At 41.3% G+C, this 22534-nt stretch overlaps 3 protein-coding genes across 3 annotated transcripts in view; 2 read left to right on the top strand and 1 right to left on the bottom strand.

Moving 5' to 3' along the window:
* The window catches only part of LOC100557375 (integrin alpha-X), a 40427-nt gene extending 35969 nt beyond the window's left edge, over window positions 1–4458 (top strand). Inside the window, exons 28-30 of the mRNA XM_062984018.1 lie at window positions 96–188; window positions 1169–1279; window positions 2512–4458. Coding sequence (XP_062840088.1) covers window positions 96–188; window positions 1169–1279; window positions 2512–2643 — 336 coding nt within the window. The 3' untranslated portion in view covers window positions 2644–4458. The remainder of the gene's footprint in view (window positions 1–95; window positions 189–1168; window positions 1280–2511) is intronic.
* A 2479-nt stretch (window positions 4459–6937) lies between these two features.
* LOC100557181 (uncharacterized) lies at window positions 6938–9800 on the top strand. Its single transcript, XM_003223903.3, has 3 exons — window positions 6938–7283; window positions 7943–8085; window positions 9596–9800. Exons 1-3 carry the CDS (start codon window positions 6941–6943, stop codon window positions 9689–9691), a joined length of 582 nt encoding a protein of 193 aa, XP_003223951.3. The 5' UTR covers window positions 6938–6940; the 3' UTR covers window positions 9692–9800.
* A 1274-nt stretch (window positions 9801–11074) lies between these two features.
* LOC100556984 (integrin alpha-M) overlaps window positions 11075–22534 on the bottom strand; it is a 34428-nt gene continuing 22968 nt past the window's right edge. Inside the window, exons 19-30 of the mRNA XM_062957098.1 lie at window positions 20223–20296; window positions 19722–19863; window positions 19495–19608; window positions 18423–18502; window positions 17847–17930; window positions 16646–16724; window positions 16308–16415; window positions 14542–14628; window positions 14286–14399; window positions 12826–12918; window positions 12322–12495; window positions 11075–11185 (exon numbers count right to left, since the gene is read on the bottom strand). Of these exons, the coding sequence (XP_062813168.1) occupies window positions 11075–11185; window positions 12322–12495; window positions 12826–12918; window positions 14286–14399; window positions 14542–14628; window positions 16308–16415; window positions 16646–16724; window positions 17847–17930; window positions 18423–18502; window positions 19495–19608; window positions 19722–19863; window positions 20223–20296 (1260 nt within the window). The remainder of the gene's footprint in view (window positions 11186–12321; window positions 12496–12825; window positions 12919–14285; window positions 14400–14541; window positions 14629–16307; window positions 16416–16645; window positions 16725–17846; window positions 17931–18422; window positions 18503–19494; window positions 19609–19721; window positions 19864–20222; window positions 20297–22534) is intronic.

Genomic DNA, 22534 nt, shown 5'->3' with positions numbered 1-22534 from the left:
AGGAATTCACCTTTTTAACCCACCATATAGAATCTTATCTGGTGGAATGTCTTGGGAACATAGAGTTCCCAAGTCCGAACAACTCTCTCTTCCAGATCCAGCAGAAGAAAGTGACTTTGGTGAGCTTGGCAAAGATTTCCTATGATGACAAAAAGTACTCACAAAAGGAAGGCTTTATCCAGACCAAGGTAAGTGAGGCAGAGGAGAAACGCAAGACCATAGTCTCAAACATTACTTATTTGGTAGGGTCAGTCCCTGTTAGTCCTCTTTCCTTCTACTTTTTCAGCTGCTTTAAAAATGGCCAGGTTTCTTCTTCCTGCTCTCATTTTCCTGCATTGTCCTCATCTTACTTCAATTGCTGCAAACTGAATTCATATGAAAAGGTAGTTTGTACTCCATTAACTCAGCAGAGGGGAGAGGAAAGGAGAGGGCAGAGTTTTGCTCCCTACTTTCCCAGGGAAAATCAAACTGCTTGAGACTCTTTTAGTTTATGTGATCTTCCCAATTAATACATTTTGCCATCTTGACCATATTCTGGTCTTGCTTGACCATGTGTGCCCCAGTTTTCATCTGTGAAAAGTTGGAAAGTGTGCACCTCTCCCCATAGTTCTCACAATCAGGGCTTAAATTTTGGGGGTTTTTTTCCCCTCCAAGGTCTATTGTAATCCAGGAGTAATTTGGAGGACATGGACAGACCACTCACAGCCAGGCATTTGGGTATTCTTTTTACCGCCTCATCAGATGGGCTGATTTGCCTGTTGTATGCTGCTTGCTCTCCACTTTCGACATAGAGCACAGGGACTTCTATCCAGGCTCTGTGCCAAAAGGGGAGAGTAAGTGGCATATGCTGTGGTGGCGGCAACATAGGAGGCTTCCCATGTTGCCTTAGGAGCAATGGAGGGAAGCTGGGTAGGGATGCTCCCCCCTCCCCCCATGGGATGGGGGTCAGGATAAGTTGGGCAATGTGTGGAGTGACGGGTTCTCCACACCTCTCGCTGCGACTTTATGGATTCGCCAAAATTTGTGGTGATTCCACGGGCCTTTGTGATGAGGTCCTTAGTATATTGAAAATAGCAGATTGCCTTGACTTCCAGTTGATGAATCAGCCTTGGATGCTGATGATAAATCTGACTCTGCCCATCTTCCTTACCACTCCTTCTCACTCCAGGTGCAGACAGTGGTGGAGCGCATAGAGCACTACAATTTCCTTCCTGTGATCATCGGCAGCACAGTTGGTGGACTTGTCCTTCTTGCTCTGATTGTGGCAGCCCTGTACAAGGTGAGGTGGGGCTTGGGGTGGATTCAAAAGATGGTGGTTTTAAACTGGTTTGAGTCTCCTTTAATGTAAGGGGCTTTGGGTAGGGCAAGGGATCTCTTGGTTTTCAGATATTGTTGCTTCTACTGAAAAAAACTAATACTAACCTTGTGATGAATGTAAGATCAATGTATTGCCAGCTCTTATGTTTCCACGTGTGAGCATGATGGGGAGGCAGAGCTCCAAACGGGACTGCTGACGATATAAGGGAGGCGATTCTCTCGGCTAAAATGACAGTCAACCATGCTTTTCCCTCTCAATGTGATAAGGTCATGAGTCTCTGGACACTCATCTCTTATCACTTATATAATCTTAGCTGGTTGCTGATTGTCTGATCTACACTGACCATCTACACTGACCAGTTTTCATACAGTTTGAAACTAGTACTGAAGAAAGTGGTTTTACTCTGCAGGTGATTACACAGGAAATCTTGGAATTAGTTTGAGGTCTGAGTCATGATTACACAAACTGCAGAGCACTGGTGCACATTAAGGGCTTTCTTTTACACACTTTTGTGGGTGTTTGTTGTCTGGCCACCACAATTTGAAGGTAACTTCAAACTGCATTAAATGGTCAGATAGGATCTGATTTTGGGGCAATTTTGACATTTCCATGCCAATTTGGACTCAAGTGGTGAAGTTTAAAGCTTGTTCGGAATATCAGCATCCTGGGACTTCACTTTTGCCTATGCCTGGAAACAATTTTATCATTAATTCTTTTAAAGAAGAATTGATTTCTTGCTTATGAAGAATTGCTTGTAATAAGAACATGAAAACAGTGAACATGCATTGCACTTCTGCAAAACATTTTAGAAATTAATCTGCACAAGTGCACATGGTTTTCCCATGCAGACTCACTTTTTTGGATAAAAAATGTGCTTCCTGTCTAGAAGCATGTTTTAGACCCCCCCCCCCCCCACACACACACACACTGTTTTCTTTCTCTGCAGAGTTGTAGGTTTGTGTTTTTACAGAAAAACCACATGGATTACTGCAATGAGTAATTTCCTGACACACTTTGCAAGGTGTGAAAATATCAAATATTCACTGTAGTTTTTACATATTTTCTCCCCGTGAGGCTAGAACGCTACCGGATATTCATCTCTGCATGCTTAGAGGAAGAATAAAAAAACTGCATCTGTACTTTTGCTTTCACTTTCATTTGCTTCTCTTTCTTCTTTCTCGTTCCTTCTCCAGGTTGGATTCTTCAAACGCCAGTATAAGCACATGCTGAGTGAGGCTGAGCCTGGCAACGAAGCCGCTGAAACTATTGACCCCACTCCTCAAAGCACAGACTCCCCTCCTCCTGACACAGGCGCTGTCTACTAAGAACCTCTCACTATGGATTTGGAACTCTGTGACTTTCACAGGCTTATTTGAAGAATGTAAGAAAGATGAGCCCATTCATTCATGGGTGATCACTCGTGGTCAAGTATGATTGTCTTCCAGAAGCAAAATCTTGGCGATGGGTCCGTAAATGACTGTGAAGACCTATTCTGGATACACATGGTCTTTCAAATCAAGGACATAGGTCTTCAGATGGAAGATGGTCACAACAAGGGTTTCCTTGTCATGTCTTCCTCTCGGCACGTTTCTCCCTGTATTCACACTTCTTCAAAGTTCAAAGCACTGTTGATAACAACTTACCTCCAGTTACAATGCTTGAATGTCAGGGTTTCTGAGTTCTTGATGTTTATACCACATTTTTAAGGTTAGCTTTCAGCCCATCTTTAAATTTCTTAAATTTCTCCACTAACATTCCGTTTTCTGTTCTTAAATTGAGAAGATGAGTCAAAGCAGGTCAAAACAAGGGGTTATCGAGCCCAGCATCCTGTTTCACACAATGGCTAGCCAGATGTGCCAGGAAAAAATGCACAATGGCCTTTCTCCAGTGTTGCTTTCCAGTAACTGATATGCAAAGATAGACTATTTCTGTGGAGGTGTCATTTTGCTGTTTGGATCTGCTGAGAAATCCAAGAATTTGATCATTGCCGATGTGGAGAGAAACACTGTTTAAAGGACTGTGTAAATCAGGATATGAGATATTACGAGGGTTGAATGAAAAGTAATGCCTCCACCTTTGTAACTCCTTAACATGGCAGTACTGGTATGCGGCCGGTACTGGCTTGTTCAGTAGACTCCTATACTGTTCCATTTGGCGGGAAGCCTTAGCATTGAGCGGTTGTGTTGTTAAAGTGCAAAGTATGGAACCCTGCGCAGACGGTTGGTCAATGCGACTTAAGCAACGTGCAGTCATTGAATTCTTGACAGCAGAAGGTGTCACCCCAAAGGAGATTCATCAGAGAATGCAAGCTGTTTATGGTGATTGTGTTGATGTGAGTACTGTACGTCGTTGGGCGAGTAAGTTTAAAGATGTTGAGGTGGGAACATCTGACTTGTGTGGGTGTCCTGTGACAGCAACCATCGAGTTTCACAAGTAAAAGGTTGACAGATAGATTCAGGACTATCGTTGTATCACTCAGAGAGAAATTTCAAGCATAATCTGCATTTCACAAGAACGTATGGGTCACATTATTGCTTTGCTTGGCTATCGGAAGATCTGTGCACGATGGGTACTGTGAGAAGCTGGTTGCGGAAACAGAGTGTCGACTTCTTCCATGACAGCTTCAGAAAACTTGTTCATCGTTGGCAGAAATGTACCCAATTGTCTGGTGATTATGTGGAAAAGGGAATAGTGGTAGTTAAAGAGCACATTCTAAGGATTATTTTTGTGTTTGATTTATTAAAATATTCCCATCCAAACCCAAGTAATGAAGGTGGAGGCATTACTTTTCATTCAACCCTCGTAGATTATCTGAAGCACATGTTTTGCAATACAAAGCTACATCTTATTTGGAGAGGTGGGGGTGATGGGCAAGTGGACAGATGACTTAAGTTGCATTTCAGAATGCTCTTGATGATATTTAACTAAAGCTTGTCTTGAAAGAGACTTGGTCCAGGATCAAGGCAGGGAGGAGAAGAAAGGAATCTATTTGCAGTTCTTCTCTGGGGCCAGCATTTTAATTCAGTAGAATTTAACAATGAGAATTTAGGGCTCTGTGTGTATGAGAGAGAGATTGAGAGAGAATCTCCACCAAAGAAAATGGAAATTTGTGACTTGGATAAACTGTACATATTGACGTATTAATAAGTCTCACCTGACTTACTGTGTTTAGTGTTGTTATGGGGAAAGAGCTATGCTGGGTCACTGGAAGCCAGATCTATTCCAGCTACTGGAAATCTCACTTGGCTTCTGAAGTAATAGTAGGCATAAACCAGACTCTTTCAAGACTAACTTCAAAGACAAAAGATCCAGAGACTTTTTGAGATACTCAGGATCTTGCTGATAGTACTGAAACAGACAGGATACACATAGCTCTGTCTATAGGAGGCATGGGCAAACTTGGGCCCTCCAGATGTTTTGGACTTCAACTCCTACCATTCCTAACAGCCTCAGGCCCTTTCCTTTTCCCCCTCAGCCGCTTAAGGGCCTGAGGCTGTTAGGAATGGTAGGAGTTGAAGTCCAAAACATCTGGAGGGCCCAAATTTGCCCATGCCTAGTCTATAGGGAAGTGCAGAAACATTCTATAGATTGTGCTGTAATTTTTACATGGAAGACGTTGTGTGGCCTAAATTTCAGGTCTAGTGGCATTTTGGTTACAGAGTCATCAACACTTGTGAAATTGAGATTGATATTAATACTTGTACATGAGGAATGTACCAAAAAAGTCTAATTTGGATTGCTTTCTGTTCAGATGTGCAGACTGCTGTGTTTCATCCTCCTCCTCCAGTTTCTGTTCCTCCTTTCACAACGTCATGGTGGTGGTGATAATGGTCACAGAATTTCCAGTCAGTTGTTTTTTCTCTCTTCCTTAATGAAGTGCAGTGTACTTATAAGTATATTTTCGGAGCATTTCCTTTATTCGTATTTGCTTTTGTGGTTGAGAAAAGAGGGAACCACAGGAAAGAGCAAGTTGGGCTGCATAACATTGTATCAGGTAGGGTAAGTTTACGGAGGAGAAATGATTGACAGTCCTCCCCAAGAAGAAACTGGTGCAAAAATTATGGGCTTTTTAGCCAGAGTCGTGGTTTCCTCCTGTTTTTCTATCTCTAGACCTCAACATTATTTTTATTCTTGAGATTTATCCCATGTCTGCAGGGGCCAAATAAAGCCTTTGGAGACTTTTAAGCAGAGGCTGGATGGCCATCTGTCAGGGATGCTTTGAATGCGATTTCCTGCTTCTTGGCAGGGAGTTGGACTAGATGGCCCATGAGGTCTCTTCCAACTCTATTATTCTATGATTCTATGATTCTAAACCCCCTACAACATTCCATCCATTAATCCAGCCCAAAGAGAACCATAAGTTAGTCTAGAGCTTTTAGGAAACTCCAGAGCGACCCCAGTATTTTTGGCATGTAGATGGCTGGATCAAGATGGATCTGGGGTGATACCATCAAAAGACCTACGGCTGTTTCACCCTCCAGAAACAACAACAAGTAGTTCCCCAGCAGAGCCTTCCTGTTTTGCATCTGATGTGATGCAAGAGACCCAAATGTATATCATGTCACAGCCACATGCTTACTGTATGGCCACACTGATGCCTGAAGTTTTTCCATTGTATTGAGACTAACTGATCTCCACTGGTTAAAAGATCCTCAAAATGTTTTGTTCCAGCATTGCATGAATGGACAGACTTTTATGAAGTATATCTTTGAACTGTCTAATTTGAGCAGGGATAATCCCAATTACTGTATTTCTTTGGTTCTGGGATAGATTTCCCCCTCATATAATCTCTAAAAATGGAGTGTCTTAGAATTATATATACAGTAGAGTCTCACTTATCCAACACAAACAGACTGGCAGGACATTGGATAAGTGAAAATGTTGGATAATAAGGAATTAAGGAAAAGCCTATTAAACATCACATTACGTTATGATTTTATAAATTAAACATCTCGACATCATGCTTTGCAACAAATCGACAATAAAAGCAGTTCAATAAACAGTAACGTTATGTAGCAATTACTGTATTTATGAATTTAGCACCAAAACATTTCAATGTATTGAAAACATTGACAACAAAAACACTGACTATGTTGGATAATACAGAAGGTTGGATAAGTGAAGGTTGGATAAGCGAGACTACTGTATCCCCTTTTAGTGATACTAAAATTAGTGTGCGTCTTACAATCAATAGCATCTTAGAATAGAAGAAGTACAGCAACCCGCTGTCTTCTTTTTCAGCTGTTTAAAGATGTCCCAGATTCTCTTCTCCTGCTTTCTTTCTCTGTCCCCTTGGCTATTTCAGTTGTTACAAATGGAGTTCAAAGTGCAAAAGTAACTTGCATTAAATTTGCTAGAGTGGGGAGTTAATCTCTCTTTTTCCTGTCCAGAAATCAAAAGGAAATGATCTCTCTAATGCCTGTGCTGAAGGAAATTACCTCTCCAACGTCCATGCTGAAGTATCCCGATAGATGGTCTATTGGCCCTTTTTGGAGATGGGACTTTTTGAGTGTGCTTGGAGCCTTAACTATAAATAGACCCCAGGAATCCAAGGGTGGGGAGAGAATGATGCCCAGTAACTGGGATTCAAGCCAACCTGGACGAGACCTTGACTTCTCCCCCATGTGTTGGGTGATGGCCTTTTTGGATGCCGTCCAAGCTGAGTTATGTTTATCTCTTGGGTTCATTGGCCAAGCAGGGTCAGATGGGCAACAGTGTCTGGTGTCAGGAGGGAGGGGGAAGAGGGTGGTGTTAAAGGGGCTGCATAGGAAGGGCAAAGGCAAAGACAACAGACACAACGTGAAGGGGACGAGGCCTCCATCTTGGACGCCGTCTGATCAACGGGATTATTCCTCATCCGTGGCCTCCAACATGATTCCCTGGTGGAGGGCCACGCAGCTGGTGGCTCAGCGAAGAACTCTTGCAACTGCAGCTGCTGGTGGGCACCAAGGTGGTGGGTCAGGTGGTAAGTCATATCATTAATGATTGTTGACAAATGGCCCACCTGTTGGCAACACTGTCTTATCTGTCTGGTTTTATGCCATTGTCTTGATGCCTCAGTCAATGTATGCACTTTTTGAAAAAGATCTGAAGGCAGAAAATACATATAATTAGTCATTATTTTTTTCTCATCTGATGCCTTACTTCTGCTGCCTAAGTTTTGTTTCAAATGAAATATCCATCTTTTAGGATTTGGTTTTAGTAATCTAAAAACATAACCTGTTGCTCAGATGTTTTACACATGTACTTATGTGTATGTTTGTATATGCACATATATGAAGATCAGCACATCTTAAAGCTATACCACCAGCCATCTCCTTCCCGCCCCCATTAATTATACTGTAGAACCCATTATATGTTTGTTTAAGTTTGTGTGTACAGAATTCCACACTAAGTTACTTAACATGAAGGTGCATTCTGGGTTGCTAGGGAGGAAGAATGGAAAACCAATTTGCTTGACTCACTCTGCTCACCAATCCAGAAAATTGTAACCATACTTTGTTTTCTGATCTGCATTCTGAAAAGACTGTATCTGGAGTTTTGCATTATTCCAGTGTGAACCCAATTAGTTTCTCATTCATCCCTAGTTTATGCTCTGCAACTCCTTTCCTTCTTGTCACACAGGGCGGACATGGAAGATCCTGTCCTTTGTGGTGGCGCTTCCTGGAGTAGCTGTCTGCATGCTGAATGTGTGGCTGCAACAATCAAACCACCCTCATGAACGACCCGAGTTCATTCCCTATCACCATCTGCGCATACGGACAAAGGTAATAATTAAACACAGGAAGTTTCTCCTGGATAGGGAGGTTGATGGTCTGCCTGACTGAGCTGGCAAGGCTGGATAGTTTTGGGACACTAGTATCTGAAGGACCTTCCTGCCCCTTTTTATACTTCCATCTACTCAATAGATGTCTCGACCCTAGAATGGTGACTATAAAGGATCTTTATGGTGGTGTCATTCCATTTCTGATATTTGTGCCTCTTGGTAGCTCATCTGGTGCATTTTTATGGGGTAATATTGCCAGAGCAATAAGGAACAACTGAAATTCCTTACTTGCAACATTCACAATCAGTAAGTAGCTGTTAAAAACAATACCGGATTGAAGTACATATTCATATGTTGTGATATGAGTCCTTCATAAAGGCATCATGTAACATGTGATTGTAAACAATAGGTTAATTTTACATGGCTAATGAAACTGAAATTTACATTAGCCATGGAAAATTAACCTACTGTCCACAATCACACGTTGTATGATGCCTTTATGAAGGACTCACATCACAACATACAGAATTTGGATCTTGTGCAGTCAGTGTATAAAGAGGAAAACCTTTCCAAAAGTTAAAGAGAGCATCCCTTATCATGCAGGACATCTGACAGCCCTATAAGAGACCAGCTTTATACACTTCAAACAAGGGATATTACTTATAATAAGGGACTCTTGACAACCCTATTTAGGACACCAAGAGAAACCCTTTAAGAATTTCTTGGGGTGGGAAGAATAATTTAAAGAAATCAGCTAATTTTATTGTCTGCATGTTTTTCTACATCTTGCCATCTCAGGTGGATCTTTTTATAAGTACAACCTACTCTCTAAATTTGTGGAGTTGACTTTTTCAGATTTGTTTATTCAAACTTGACCAAAACATTCTCTAAGAATCTCTATGTTCTCCAGTGCAACTGAATAGCCAACATCTGTCAGAAGTTGATTATAGAGTTAGGGTGAAGGATCTAGATCAGGGACCACATCAGCCTTATGGTTGCTTTCAAAGGGCTGGTTGTAATTGGAAGACTGTATAATTACAACTATGTTGATCTGGCATTGAAAGACTTGCAGGCCACATAAAATGACATTGCGGCCAGATTTGGCTCATGGGCTTTGTGTTTAACATATGAGATCTAGAGCTTCCTAGAGAGAATGAATCCTTCTCTAGGAATCTCTACGTCCTTCAATGAATCCTTATCTAGGAATCTCTAGGTCATCCAGTGGAGGTTGATCATTGGGTCATGTGGAGAACTTAGATATTCCGAGAAAAATATCCTCTCAGATTAATTCTTTTATGCATAGGTTTTCATTTTATTTTTGTTGGGATTCTATCCTCCTAACCCCATAGAATATAGAGGGCTGACTGTACTGTCTTCATTATTAAGCAACTCAAATGCAATTGAGGCACTTGATTTTAAAATAAAAACAAATAGTGCCTGAAAAGGGAATATATGCATAGCCCAATCTGTTTATCAAGCTTGTACACTCTTTTGTTTTCTCTTTTCTTCAGCCTTTTCCCTGGGGGGATGGAAACCACTCCTTATTCCATAACCCGCACACCAATCCATTGCCCACAGGTTATGAAGATGGAGGTGGCCACCACTGAACCGGTGCTGACACCTCTCCCTCTGGAACTGGAAGATACAAAGGCACAGGCCCTGGTAAAACATCAATGCTTTCCCTACTTGGGGACAATAAAAATAAATGTAAATGAATGGAGTACTGTCTTCATATTTTATATTGCATTAGACTGGAAATGCTTTGAGAAAACAAAAAAGTGTCACCTTTTAAATAAATTCACAGCAACATAAAAATAATTCAAAGGTAGTTAGGAATGAATGGTTTTAGAGTATAGAATATGAGCAATTGACTTAGAGAAATTCTTTCCTGATATTTTGTACATATCTAAGAAATATACAAAAATGCCTTTTTATCAAATTCCTGATAGTCTTGTTTTTACAGTCATATTTTCCATTTTCATAGCTGCTAACATCCTCACATTTTAACACACCCATACACACACACACACACACACACATATCTGAAACTTGTACCACACAATTAAAAATAACTTTAATTGTTATTGTTTGTTTATTGACATATTTAAAATTTAATTGCTTTCCAAACTTTAGCCAATTTTATTATTTGTAGACTAACATTTTCTCTCTAGGACTATTTAGGTCCTACATTTTATTACATGTTAACTTCTAGCAGAAGCTGACCATAAAGTTGTGCTGGAGAATCTAGAGATTGATTGTTCCTGCAGATAAAAGAGGTTTTTTTTAATTCAAGTTTTAAAAACTTTCGGGGGGATCCTGAGCCCCTAACTCAAGTGAATGTGGAGGGCCAACTGTGTTTCTGTATCACCCCTCAGCCCACAAGCTTCCCCAAAGAGATGAACAAATAACAATTACATGCAATACAAATATAAAAACATTTTAAAACACACATTAAAATTTTATTTTAAAACTCCTAAAAGCAGTCTAAAAACTGGTGCTTGAAGAAACTTCAAAACAAAATATAAATGTTGGTTCCAATATTCGATTCCTCGTGAGTGCAGGCAACATGTAAACAGAATACAAACATATACTCATCTGTTCCAAATGCTGGATACAAACATCTTCTCATAGTAACCATTTTCTCAATACATGATTGAACTTCAAGCTTTGAAAAATTAAGGGGATCAGAATTTATGCTTCCTTCTTTGTTGTAATAATCATGCTAGATCTATTTATTTTATGCAAAAGAAACCTTTCTGTATAAGAAATGGTCTATTGGTTGTGCGATAGTTCTACATGCATGTACTGGGAATTGGACATAACTTCTCAGCATGCATTCCGGCAGTGATCACAAGCAAACTTGTGTGTTTTGTAGGGTCTCTTTCCGGGCAAGGAAAAGAAATTGTATAACTAGCAAAGTTCAACTCCAACTCGGACCGTCTCTTGTCTCGTTCAGCGTTCCTAGAGGAAACATGGCTCGTGGAAGTTGGTTATCCTTTAGTAGCAGGAGGAGTAGGATCTTGTGAAGGTCCAGCTGCCTCATTGCCCACATCACCTGCCTCATCCATCATTGCTTTATACTGTCGCTTGAAGAATCCAAGCTGGAGGAAAAGAGAAAAAAAGGTTACATGGGAATCCCATTCATTCTGGGGTATAAGACACAGCACTTGACCACCTTACATGCTTGGTTATCATAGCTTCCCTGAGCCTCAGAAGAAAGGGCTGAACACTAATGCCTGATCCACTGTTGCTTTCACACTCCCTAGATCACCCACTCACCACTGAAAATTGGAATCTGAATGCCACCACTGCTTTCAAAGCACACCCACTAAACTGCTTCCTGACCAGCCAAAATCGGAGTAAAACTACAATGGGAGATTTGCACAGTAAATCATAATATGACATAAGTGGGAAAGGAAAAAGAATAACTTTTAAAACCATCTCCCACTCAGAAGCAACAATGTTATTGGGTAAGTGTTAACCAAAGGGTCTGTTGTTTGGCTACGCTTCAACTTTACCTACCCTGTACATACCATGTTTCCCCGAAAATAAGACAGTGTCTTATATTAATTTTTGCTCCCAAAGATGCGCTAGGTCTTATTTTCAGGGGATGTCTTAGTTTTCCATGAAGAAGAACTCACATGTATTGTTGAACAAAAAAAATGAACATTTATTATATAATGTACAGTAGTTATCACAAACCAGCATAACCAGACAAACTGTGAATCCTATCAAGAATTTCTTGTTACTACCATTATTTCCATGTACAACACTCTATGGTACGTACATTTACCAATCATGCATGCTCTGGTGTTCTATTCAGCAGGCATGCTTCCAAACAAAAACTTTGCTAGGTCTTACTTTCGGGGGAGGCCTTATATTTAGCAAATCAAAAAAACCTCTAGGTCTTATTTTCTGGGAATGTCTTATTTTAGGGGAAACAGGGTAAGTCTCTTAGGCCTAGGTGGAACTGGAGAGGCAGTTACAACACAATGGTACTATAATGCTATAATACAATGGTGTCCTATATTTCAGGAGGGACAAAAAGGTGAAAGGCCTAGGGCTTCTCTTTAGCTGGAAGCCCTTTCTCCTGTCTGTTTGACCATCCATGGGCTGCAGGAAAGCGCACCAACTACAAACTAAGAACTGCCCTGCATAGAGTGGTGGCATTCCCCTTTCAACCTCAGCCAGCTGCCTTCTGTTCAACACTGATTAATTTGATCGAGGAGTAAGTTACAACCATGTATCTTGTGGCATGAACAGGAGGTTGACCTCTGCAGGTATTTCTCTCAATCCTCACCTTGTAGAGAGCAGCAATAATCAGAGCAAGGAGAACAAGTCCTCCGATGCTGCTGCCAATGATGATGGGCAGGTAGTTGTAGGGCACCAAATGCTCCAGCACAGTGTTTGCCTAAGAGCAGGAAAGATCGAATTGTGAAAAAACAAGCTAGGGATCTCATTCAGTACTTTTAGGTCTCTAAAAGTTGCATTTTGTTGCAAAAATCTGCACTGAACGAGGTTGACACGTTTTTATAATATTGTCACTTGAACAGATGAAGTGAAGCAGAAAATACATGTTGTGCTTATCAGTAGGGTGACCACTAAGGGACAACAGAACTTCTTCAACAGGGCATTGTAGAACCCACACCATACCCAGATCTACAAAAAGTGGTTATCATCCCCCTGGCTCAGTCCTTCAAGCTACAGTCAGTGGGGATGCTTTTTTGTATGTCCTCATTACCTGACTCTGTACAAATTCTTTCTTCGTAGTATATTTGTTCTCATCATAGAAAATCTGTGCCGAGCTCACCAGGGTCACTTTCTTCTGTTGGGTCTGGAAAACAAAACAGACATTAACTCTTTTAGAGGTGTGAAAGTTGGTTGCCTCAGTGTTCGTATTCAGGATCCATGTAGATATCAGTACATATGCAAAAATCCTTTATTAGTATAGCAATGAAGTCAACTGTGCCAGCAATATGTAAGTTGTCTTTCATTTTAAGGACTTCATCATATCAAGCACTTCTCCCAGTAATATGTTATTTTCAAAAAGGTTGATTAGACTGCTCTCTCTCTAGCATATCTTTGTAATCTTGCCAATATTGCAGCCTTTATTTGTGCTAATACGTTATCACATGCAGCACTTGGCACTTACCCACCTGTACCACCTCTTTTCTTAGTTTGGCCCATATCACACAAAGACATATTTCTGTTGGTCATGGAGGTTCTATGTGGGAAGTTTGGCCCAATTCTATCGTTGGTGGGGTTCAAGGGGCTCTTTGATTGTAGGTGAACTATAAATCCCAGCAACTACAACTCCCAAATGTCAAGGTCTATTTTCCCCAAACTCCATCAGGGTTCAAATTTGGGCATATTTAGGATTCTTGCCAAGTCTGGTCCAGATCCATCATTGTTTGAGACCACAGTTCTCTATGGATGTAGATGATCTACAATTCCAAAACTTAAGGTCAATGCCCACCAAACCCTTCCAGATTTCCTGTTGGCCATGATAGTTTTGCATGCCAATTTTTTTTCAATTCCATTATTGGTGGAGTTCCGAATGCTCTTTGATTGTAAGTAAACTACTAACAACTACAACTCCCAAATGACAAAATTAATCCCCTCAACCCCACCAGTATTCAAATTTGGGTGTATTGGGTATTTGTGTCAAATTTGGTCCAGTGAATGAAAATACATCCTGCATATCAGATATTTACATTACAGTTAATCACAGTAGCAAAATGACAGTTATGAAGTAGCAACAAAAATAATTTTATTGTTGGGGGTCACTACAACATGAGGAACTGGATTAAGGGGTCGCGGCATTAGGAAGGTTGAGAACCACTGGATTAGATGAATTTCTGGCTGATGAAAGTTTCTGATCTGTCCATGTTTAATCTAGCCTGTTCAGTCACTGGTAAGCAAAGAGTACCAAGTCTTATCAAATTATCTCTTCTTCGGTTGTTGTATGTCTTCTTCCACCCCCAAAAGAATCCTGGGAATGGTAATTTGGTGTAGGACCAATAATTTTGTCACACTTTTCCTCAGTCACAGAAGAACAGTTTCCAGGGTTCCTAGAACAGACATGTCTTGAGATGCAAGTGGCTCTAGGACAGAATAGGGTCCTGGGAACATTTTGTGAAGGAAAGTTTTGCATCCCTCCTGCCCCTTAACCTACCCCAACCAATACAGCTGTTTCCATACCTGAGAGAGCCACTTGAGCCCAGTGTCCCCCTTGATTGTGAATTGTAGCGGTTGCTGCTGCTCCAGGGATGGGATGCGACAGTGGACTGTTTTACAGGTCGCCACAGAACAGTCCTGGATGGAGGGAAAAGGATATCCTGGGGTCAGATGATCGTAATGCTGGACTTGAGTATGGATGCCTCCTGATCTAGAAGCAATCACCTAAAGTTGCTGGTTTTAAAACAAGGCTGCTGACATTGCAATCGAGTAGACTCACCAGAATAGGACGCTTAGATAGTTGCTTCACAAAATCCTTGGAACCTGGAGTCTGTTTTCCTGGGACACAATTAGCCAGGTGGGACAACTAAGGAAATAGAATAAGAACATCACATTCATAAATTGTTATAAGGGATGCATATCCTACAGTAAGCTAGTAAAAAAGTCTGTTCTGGGGCTTGAAAACTAGTTATGACAGGGGTCCCCAAACTAAGGCCCATGGGCCGGATGCGGCCCTCCAAGGTCATTTACCTGGCCCCTATCCTAAATTTTAGACTTAGGTTTGACCTAAGTCTACCTGGAGGTCTCTTTGCTTACCTATGGTCTTATGAAATCATCTCGATGTCTCTGAAGGTCTCTTTGCTTAGCTACGGCCTTATGAGACCATCTAGATGGCTTTTGGAGGTCACTTTCCTTACCTATGGTCCTATGAGAACATCTAGATTGCCTTTGAGGGTCCCTTTCCTTACCTATGGTTTTATGAGATTGTCTAGATGGCCTTTGGAGGCCCCTTTTCTTATCTATGGTTTTATGAAACCATCTGGATGATCTTTGAGGATCCCTTTCCTTATCTATGGTCTTCTAGATAGCCTTTGAGGGTCCTTTTCCTTACCAATGGTCTTATGAGACCATCTAGATGGTCTTTGGAGGTCTCTTTGCTTACCTATGGTCTTATGAGATCATCAAGATCAAGGGTCCCAAACTAAGGCCCATGGGCCAGATGCAGCCCTCCAAGTTCATTGACCTGGCCTCTGTTCTAAACTTTAGACTTAGGGTTGACCTAAGTCTGAAATGACTTGAAGGCACACAAAAACAATCCTAATTTTGGACTATTTCATCATAGTCTGAGGGACCGTGAACCGGCCCTCCACTTAAAAAGTTTGAGGACCCCTGAGTTATGAGAAGTATATTATTACAATTCCTGTCTTCCCACCACTGGGCTATACAAGGGTGCTAGTTTTAGATGCATACAGAACATCATGTAATACTCGTTAACTGTACTGGGAATGAAATGAAGAGCACTAGCGGCATCTTTTGACATCTTTCATATTTATGGATACAGTGCAACTCAGAAGCACTTTTTGTGCCCTTATTTTTTAATCCGATGCATATACAAAAAGCAGCATAATTTGTTGTCAAAATGTTTGTGACAAAATGCTAGATGCAACAACACAGTGCAATTGATAAATCTATATCGTGAATTACTTCTCTAAATGTGCCCTATATAGTGTAATTGACTAATGAGGTTAATTACCTTCCTAGACATAAACCTTCAAAGCATTTCCCCAGTCAATCACAAGAGAAAGCCCTTAAGGTGCCACTTCTGAACCACTGCTGCTCTTTGCTGTTCTGTCATAATACATGTGTTCAAATTTATAGTTGCCACCTTGATTTAAAATTAAAATGCAATCCATAATTAATAAAGTCATTAGATTGTGAATTTAATTTAACCTGTACTGTATTTTTCTGTTAATTGTAAGCAACACAGTATAATTAATTAATAATTAATATTTCCAAAGAACAAGGGTTTTTTTTCATGTCAGGAGAGACTTGAGAAGCTGCAAATCGCTTCTGGTATGAAAGAATTGAGAAATACTGAAGAAACACTTCCTCTATAGGCTATTAGGAATTGTGGGAGTTGAAGTCAAAACACCTTGAGAGCTGTAGTTTTCCCATGCCTGCTCTACATACACTCCTGACACTATTGCTTATTCTAATTCCCCAGCTAAATAAACAATCACATCTTTGTGGTCTTGGGAGATATACCTCTTTGGGAAACTCTAGGGATGCATTCCACACCCACGTCTCACTCAGTTCCACAGGAAACTGAAACACCACGGAGACATTAACCTTTCGTTGGTATGTATTCTTCACCTAAAGGAGGAAGAAAAGTTGAAGAAGGTGATGCATAAGTAAATAGGAGCTCATGAGTCATACGTCTCATCACTCTAATTTTTCAACACACCAGGAGGTGTGTTTTTTTATTCCAATCTGTCTCAAAGGCTTGATTTTCCTGAAGCTTGACCCCACGCCCCTCAAATGTTCCATATTCCCAAACCCATATTCTCCGTACATTCCATATTCCCAACCAACTTCCTCCTCACCTCGTATATATGTTCCACAGTTCGATTTTGATTTTCCTGTCCAACAGAAAAATTGACATACTTTGTTGATTTATCAATACTGGAAAAAAAGAGGAGAGGGTAAAAATCAACCAGTCATTCTAAGATCAATGCATTCCAAAGACCATTTTAGAGCAGACCTGGGCAAACTTCAGCCCTCTGGGTGTTTTAGACTTCAGCACCCACAATCCCTAACAGCCTAACGGTGTAGACTCATATAATCCACTTGAAAGCAATTCAGTCTGTATTAGATGAGTCTACAATGATCATATAAGCAGTTCAAACTGCATGATATGATAGTGTTGATGAGGCTTGATTAGACATGGCAAAAACTTCCTTGCACCACAATATTCAGCAAGGAAAGAACATTATAGACAGTTATTCTCGGTCCAAATCAATTAGAAGCCAAAAATTATAAGGATAAAGAGTCAGAAAACCAGAATGAGTTTAATGATTCATTAAACAAAAGTGAACAAGAAAAATGAAAATTATAATATGTCAATTTATTGAGGGAAGATTAAGATAGACATTTAAAAATTACTGTAGATATTTAAATAGAGATTAGATCAATTAATCATGGGGTTAACATTGTTGTCAAGAGCTTCATGGTGCCAGAACAAGATATTTTGTTGCCTAAGGCAAAGGACAGGATATGTCCTGCCTTTCAATGTTCAGAAGCTACTGTAAGCTGAGTAGGCAGGCTGTACGAAACAAATAGGACTATCTTGAATCTTGAATCTTATTGAATCTTCTCTATCTGCTTATTTGTTTATAGACTTATAAGGGTGAAGCAAACTCAGCCATTCTGGATATTTTTCGGCAATGAAGAAGGTTTACTGCTCTATCATGAAACACAATCCAGAATAATTCAGTAAGGGATGTGTAGTCAAATTTTTGTCTTCTTAGAGAATAATTACCTCTATCAAGAGTGCGGAGCAGTGGTTCTCAACCTGGGGTCCCCAGATGTTTTTGGTCTAAAACTTCCAGAAATCCCAGCCAGTTGCCAGCTGTTAGGATTTCTGGGAGTTGAAGGCCAAAACATCTGGGGACCCCAGGTTGAGAACCACCAGTGTAGAACAATGCCTTTCGTAGTCAATAAAAAACCCCTTTATGGTCAATAACAAATAAGGAGAAAACCAGGCAGGAGGAATGCTTTGACTCTGGAATTCTTATGGTCACTTACGCGTTGACAAAGATATATACAGCATATTTGACGGGAAGCTTTTCTTGGTGAATCATGTCCTGTGTAATGAGACCACTGTTTTCACTGGAAAAATGATGAGACAGAAGATATAACATAAATAGGCATGTCCCATCATCCACGAAATACACCAACATTTTTTTGCCCTGCCATAAGGGAAAGAATATGCCATTTCCTTCAGAGAAAAGGATTTATACTACCAAAAAGTTACATGCTTGATTTGTACAGAAAACCGTGTTTTCTGCGCTGATATTTTCCATACAAAACAACGGTGTGAATTTTATGCAGAACAAGTGCCAAATTGTGTATAGACATCAAAAACTGAATGGTTTTTGAAGACTTCCTTGCAGAAGGAAGACAATTACTAAAGATTTTCATTGTTTCCTTTGAGAAGAACATTAGTGAAGAATTACATCCCTGCTTCCAAGTAAACCTTTCTGAGTGAGGATTTTTCTGCAAACTAGTTTGAAAGTGTTTTCGACCCCTTGACTGATGATCTGAAACCAGTTGAATTGTATCAATGCCAACATTGTCAGATCAAGACACGGTGAATTTTACCTGCCCGCTGTAGCATTGATCTGCACCTCTAGACCCAAATCTGCATTCTGAGATATGGAAAATGTGGCAATGAAGATAACCTGAAGCAGAACAAAACAAAACAAAATATGAGAGAGGGTAGAAAGGTGATGAAACAAATCCAGAACTTCTGCTTTTCCCAAAACTTGAAGTCAGTAAGGGATTATTCTGAAAGGCAATGGCAACACCCCTCTGAATGAATGATAGAGTCTCCTGTGGTCACTGGCAATCATAGACAACTTGAAGGCATACAGCAATAGCAGCAGCCACAACAACAAGAGTTATTATATATTTGTGCAATAAAGAGGTGCAGATTTTAACTAGCATAATTGCAATGGCTTCTACTCAAGGCTTCTGAGAATTATAGTTTTCTAAAGAACTGACAAAGAAACCTTGGTTTCCTCCAAAGGCTAAAATGATCAGACTTCCTTAGAAGAAACCATTTGTGTGGTGGTCATTACCTAACAAGAATCTTAAAATGGAATAAATCTGTTTTCCTCTGCACTGTAAACAAATGCCTCTGGAACTAAAGATCACTTGGGATGCATCTACACTGTAGAAATAATGCAATTTGAGACCACTTTAATGGTTGCGACTCAATTCGATGGAATTCTGGGATTTGTAGTTTGGTGAAACACAGAGCACTCTTTAGCAGAGTAGTCAAAAGACTGTGAAAAACCACAACTCCAGAACATTGAGCCATAGCAATTAAAGTGGTACCAAACTGCATGATTTATAGTGTAGATCCACCCTTGAGTCAGTGACAGACTGTATAAGTCATACAGACCTTCATAGTAATGTATTTGGATGAGGGATTGCCTACTTCTTTCAAATAAAGATACTAAACTCAATGGCGAACATTCTCCTATAGCAGCATGGGCAAACTAAAGTCCGGGGGCTGGATGTGGTCCCCTGGGTGTTCACCTCAGGCCCTCCTCATTTTCTTTGTCCTTTCGGCATAACGATGCGGTGGCCTGCTGCATCCTTATGCAAAAAGGATGGTAGAGGAAGACACATAGCAGCTGAGAGCGCTCTGGTAGCAGTTGGAGTTTACCTCTGCCCCACTTCGGAAGATGGGGTGATTGATGCTACAAGTACTGTTCCCTACAGGGTCATCTTCAGCAGCAGGGACGGAGCCACATTTAATGACCGCAAATAGCCTGTTGGACTGAATAGAGCGAGAACCAATTTTGAAAGCAATTAATGGTGCAAGTAGCTCTTTTGTAAACCAGCCCACCCCTTCCTCCCCTGACACATATGGTTGCCCTCTGCCCTTCATACCTTCAATAATGTGAACCTGCGGTAGGATAATGCAGAAGGATATAAGAAGTTCAAAGTGGTGCTGTAGGAGTCTTCTCCATCGTTTCGGATGAAAACTGTGGCATTGACCTCAGTCGTCACGCCCACCACCAGTGTGTCCAGACTGAAGAAAAGGAAGACAGGATCTGCTCAATAACTTCTGTACTTTGGAGTGAAGTCACTCTACAATATGTTCACCTTCTTTAGTGTGACTTCATGTATTCCAGGAATGAGCCTTGCAGTCAAAAGATGTAATCTAAACCCCGGCTCAAGATAAGCCTTGGAAAGTGGAAATTAGGAAAAATGTAAATGCAAATTGGACTCTGTATTCCCAATTTCCAGTGGTTGTATCTCAGACATTCCACCATGTGATTCTTTAAAGGGTGAAGTCATGAACACTGGAAATTCACTAGGATATTGCCAATGAGCCCATGCAAATTTCACTGTATAAGGGGGATATCAAGATGAAAGATCATATCTTACCCAGAGAAATTGAAGGAAGTTTTTAATTCATCTTTACAGACGCCATCTCTGCCACAGTTCTTTTCAAAAGGCAGCTGTGAGGAAGATTACAAAGAGGACAACTGTCTTTGGGGATGAGTGAGGCTAGTAAAATTATATTACAACCAAAGAGTGTCTTGACAATAATAAAAATAATAAAAAACTTTATTATATTCTGCCCTCTCTCCCTGAGGGGATTCAGATTACAAACAAAGGATGGCAAACATTCAATGCCAGATCCAATACATAACTAGGAACATAAAACAACCAGTTAATTTACATCTAACATAATAAATATTAAACATAAATCATATAAACTATATTTAACATTCAATTAAAATTGTTATTAAAAGGTAATACAACCAGTGGAGCCAGCGATATAATCAGATTCAAGTAAGACAAAACCCAACTAAGTCAGAATATGGTGGCAAATTCAGGAACCAGACTACTGAGTGAATGTAGACTGCTAGTCATCCTCCGCTCCATATGTCAATGTACAGAGATGAGTTTTTAATTGTTTTTTGAATGAAAGGATGGAGGGGCCATTTTTATTTCTTAAGGGAGGGAATTCCAGAGGTGGTGAGCGAACATGGAGAAGGCCCTCTCTCTCGTTCCCACCAGCCACACTTGAGACGGGGGTGGGACCGAGAGTAGGGCTTCCTCCGCTGACTGCAGTGTCCAAGTTGGTACGTAAGAGGAGATGCGGTTTCACAAGTAGCCTGGACCTGAACCATTTAGGGCTTTAAAGGTAATGACCAGCACTTTGTATCTAGCCTGGAAGCAGACTGGCAACCAGTGGAGTTGCCACAACATGGGAGTGGTTCTCTCCCTGTGCGGCACTCCAGTTAGTAACCTGGCCGCCAGGGCCGGTCCAACATGGAGGCCAATTATGACCCTGCTTGGAGCGCATGGTCCCCAGGGGCGCCATTGGTCCCCAGGGGCATGGTCCCCAGGGGCGCCCCCCCAGTGAAAACCATCGGCTTGCTTGCCGCCGAACAGGAAGGCCTCGCTCGGCAGCGAGCGAGCTCTCCAGGGAGGCCTAGCTGTTCTAGGGAGACCTCGCGAGGTCTCACGGGTAGAGCCTAGCCTTCCTGGAGCCTGGCCTTCCTCGTTCTGCCGTTTGGCGAACGATGGTCCCTGGTGGCGGCGGCAACGTGGACCATTGCTCGCCAAACGGCAGAACGAGGAAGGCCAGGCTCGAGGAAGGCCAGGCTCCAGGAAGGCCAGGCTCTACCTGCGAGACCTCGCGAGGTCTCCCTAGAATAGCTAGGCCTTCCTTGAGCCTGGCCTTCCTCGTTTGGCTGTTCTCCAGCTCTCAGCCTCAGGTATTGGTTTATGTGGGAGGGGGGAAGATTTGGTTCGCCTACCCCCCAAAATTACCTAGGGTCGCCTCTGCTGGCCGCTGATCTCTGTACTAGTTGAAGCTTCCGAACTGTCTTGATTGACAGCCCCATGTAGAGGGCATTGCAGTAGTCCAAACGGGATGTGATTAAGGTGTGGACTAACATAGTCAAGTCTGGCATCTCAAGGTAAGTGCGCAGCTGACATATAAGTTTAAACTGTGCGAAGGTGCTCAGGGTCGGCGATGAATTCAGGATCACCCCCAAGCTACAAACCTGTGACTTCAGGGGTAATGTGGAGCCTCCGGTGGCCTAGGGGATAAAAGCCTCGTGACTTGAAGGTTGGGTTGCTGACCTGAAGGCTGCCAGGTTCGAATCCCACCCGGGGAGAGCGCGGATGAGCTCCAGCTCCATGCGGGGACATGAGAGAAGCCTCCCACAAGGATGGTAAAAATATCAAAAACATCCTGGTCTCCCCTGGGCAACATCCTTGCAGACAGCCAATTCTCTCACTCCAGAAGCAACTCCGGTTGCTCCTGACCCTGTCCAAAACAGGTTGTAACCCTATATCCTGTTCTGCCTTGCTACTGAGCAGATGTTTAACACTTTCTCTCTAAATGTTGACACCAAATTTATTTCCTCATCTGATCTATATCTTGCACCTCTAGGATGCTTTCCCTACTATTTTATCTTCACATCTACTTTGCCAGATAGGTTAAGATGGAAGAGATTGTTATTTTGTTTAAAGGCCATAGAAATTCTGAAACCAGAGCATTCTGGCAACATACGAGCTATCCTGAACTGAGAGTCAATTCCACTTAATAACTATTTATATTGAATTGTTTTTTTTATTATGAGCCACTCTGAGACTTTTTAAAAAGAGATATAAAGTGGGATACAAATAATAATAATGATAAGAAGGGAAGAGGAAGAAGATCAGAGGTTTAATCATAT

This window comes from Anolis carolinensis, chromosome 6, assembly GCF_035594765.1.
Source record: "Anolis carolinensis isolate JA03-04 chromosome 6, rAnoCar3.1.pri, whole genome shotgun sequence".
Classification (NCBI taxonomy): Eukaryota; Metazoa; Chordata; class Lepidosauria; order Squamata; family Dactyloidae; genus Anolis; species Anolis carolinensis.
This window is presented reverse-complemented; position numbering and strand designations above follow the sequence as displayed.